At 44.8% G+C, this 2,500-nt stretch overlaps 2 protein-coding genes across 3 annotated transcripts in view; both read right to left on the reverse strand.

The window, feature by feature from the left end:
- LOC116036403 (NLR family CARD domain-containing protein 3-like) overlaps positions 1-2,500 on the reverse strand; it is a 1,020,880-nt gene that overhangs the window by 932,289 nt on the left and 86,091 nt on the right. The window lies entirely within an intron of this gene.
- Positions 1-2,500, reverse strand: part of LOC116062567 (diacylglycerol kinase zeta-like) — a 54,832-nt gene that overhangs the window by 46,667 nt on the left and 5,665 nt on the right. For both annotated transcript variants that reach the window (XM_036003619.1, XM_036003618.1), the window contains exons 4-7: positions 1,746-1,823; positions 1,615-1,671; positions 629-697; positions 467-538 (exon numbers count right to left, since the gene is read on the reverse strand). In XM_036003619.1, coding sequence (XP_035859512.1) covers positions 467-538; positions 629-697; positions 1,615-1,671; positions 1,746-1,823 — 276 coding nt within the window. The remainder of the gene's footprint in view (positions 1-466; positions 539-628; positions 698-1,614; positions 1,672-1,745; positions 1,824-2,500) is intronic.

A 2,500-nucleotide genomic window follows, 5' to 3' on the forward strand; every position in this document is an offset into this window, starting at 1 on the left:
CTAATCATTTTAGGTAGAAAAAAGTCTCTATAAAGAGGAAGAATACAGCGCTGTCAGAGATAGATTTACTAAACAACAGACTTGGAACTGGAAAACATTTACATACTGATGAGAGAAGGAGACAAAAACTTGGAAAAAACCTTGGAAAAAGATGGTAGAAAGAAGGAAGGAAGGAAGGCAAGAATAGGTCAAAAATAGAAAACAGTGACATAACTTCGAAAAAAGTGAGAAACTTGTAAAAAGTAGAAGGAAGGAAGGATAGATTAGGTCCAAAGAAGGAGACACACATGTCACATTTTTGGTAGGAAAAAAAGTCTACATAAAGAGGAACAATGTTCTGGACAACAGCCTTGTTACTATTAACTCTGCAGTCCTCCAGAGTACCCCTAGGGGGACACGTTCCCCCATTTGAGAACCAGTGCTCTAAACCGTAACAGTTGATAAGGAACAGCTGTTTGAGACTCACCGCCTGTTTGCACCACGAGCAGCTGATGGCAACGATCTCTTTGCTGTGGAATGAGAACTTCTGTTGAAATCCCTGTCGGGGAGAGAAGAGGAGACTCCGTCAGCGCTCAGACTCTGAGTGTGTTTCAGTAAAAACTGTTTGGAGGGTTAGGGAGGGGCTCACCTTCCCACACTGCCGACACTTCCCCGTCTGACGCCTCCGGTGCACCCAGTGGTGACGCACAACGTTGGACTGAGACACAACCATTGGACAGATTATATATAAACACAAGAGTTCAGTTCCTGATCATTAGATGATCTAAAATACATCAGACTAACCTCTCGGACCTGTGTGTGTGTGTGTGTGTGTGTGTGTGTGTGTGTGTGTGTGTGTGTGTGTGTGTGTGTGTGTGTGTGTGTGTGTGTGTGTGTCTGTGTGTGTGTGTGTGTGTGTGTCTGTCTGTCTCTGTATGTGTATGTGTGTGCATGTGCGCGTGTGTGTGTGCGCGCGCGTGCGTCTCTATGCGTGTGTTTGTGTGTGTGTGTGTATATGTGTGCGCGTGTGTGTGTATATGTGTGCGCGTGTGTGTGTCTTTATGTGTGTGTGTCTGTGTGTGTGTGTGTGTGTGTGTGTGTGTGTCTGTGTCTGTCTGTCTCTGTATGTGCATGCATGTGCGCGTGCGTCTCTATGCGTGTGTTTGTGTGTGTGTGTGTGTGTATATGTGTGCGCGTGTGTGTATATATGTGTGCGCGTGTGTGTGTCTTTATGTGTGTGTGTGTGTGTGTGTGTGTGTGTTGGTGTGTGCGTACGTGCGCGTGTATGTGCGTGCGTGTGTCTCTATATGTATGTGTGTGCGTGTGTGTGCGTGTGTGTGCGTGTGTCTCTATGTGTGTGTGCGTACGTGTGTGTGTGTGTGTGTGCGTGTGTGTGCGTGTGTCTCTATGTGTGTGTGCGTACGTGTGTGTGTGTGTGTGTGCTTGTGTGTGCGTGTGTCTCTATGTGTGTGTGCGTACGTGTGTGTGCGTACGTGTGTGTGTGTGTGCGTGTGTGTGTGTGTGTCTCTATGTGTGTGTGCGTACGTGTGTGTGTGTGTGTGTGTGTGTGTGTGTGTGTGTGTCTGTGTGTGTGTGTGTGTGTGTGTGTGTCTGCGTGTGTGTAAACTGACTGACCTCTCTAACGGCTCGAGATCCCGGTTCTCTGAAAGACGGCTTGCACCTGAAGTTGATCTGACCAGAGAGACGAGAGACTGTGAGAGGACACCCGACCTGAGAGGGAATGTTAATGAAGAGAGACGACTGACCTTCTCTAGCTGCTCCATGCACATCATGTGGACCGAGATCTTACACCCAGCACATTTCTTCCTCGCCACGGACTTTTGCTGCAGAAAATAACAGATTTAATGCAATAAAATACATATAACATGGTTAATGGAGAGAAAGGGTAGTCTGTATATTTTGGGAAAGAAAGGTCTTAAATTATTTGACGCCATGCTGCTTTTATGAAAAGGTAACTTCCATATTTTTCAACCTGGACCCTATTTTGCAATGTTTAGGGTATAAGTGACAGATGTAAACAAAAATCTTTGAAATTGGTCCAGTTTTTTTTTTGCTGCTGACAGACTCAGATTATTATTCTAAGAGTCTGACAACATTATGGGATGGATCCCTACAGAGATAGACCTTTTAGTTAAAGAGTAAGATCCTTTTAGTTTAACATCAAACAGCCCCGAAATCACCATCACCAAACCCACCAGACTCCATGTAAATAATCAGGACTTTTAGCGTGTATAGAGCCAGCATATTTCCACCAGACTCCATGTAAATAATCAGGACTTTTAGCGTGTATAGAGCCAGCATATTTCCACCAGACTCCATGTAAATAATCAGGACTTTTAGCGTGTATAGAGCCAGCATATTTCCACCAGACTCCATGTAAATAATCAGTACTTTTAGCATGTATAGAGCCAGCATATTTCCACCAGACTCCATGTAAATAATCAGGACTTTTAGCGTGTATAGAGCCAGCATATCTCCACATGTAAATGGGTGAATTAAG

Source organism: Sander lucioperca, chromosome 7 (assembly GCF_008315115.2).
Source record: "Sander lucioperca isolate FBNREF2018 chromosome 7, SLUC_FBN_1.2, whole genome shotgun sequence".
In the NCBI taxonomy this organism is placed as follows: Eukaryota; Metazoa; Chordata; class Actinopteri; order Perciformes; family Percidae; genus Sander; species Sander lucioperca.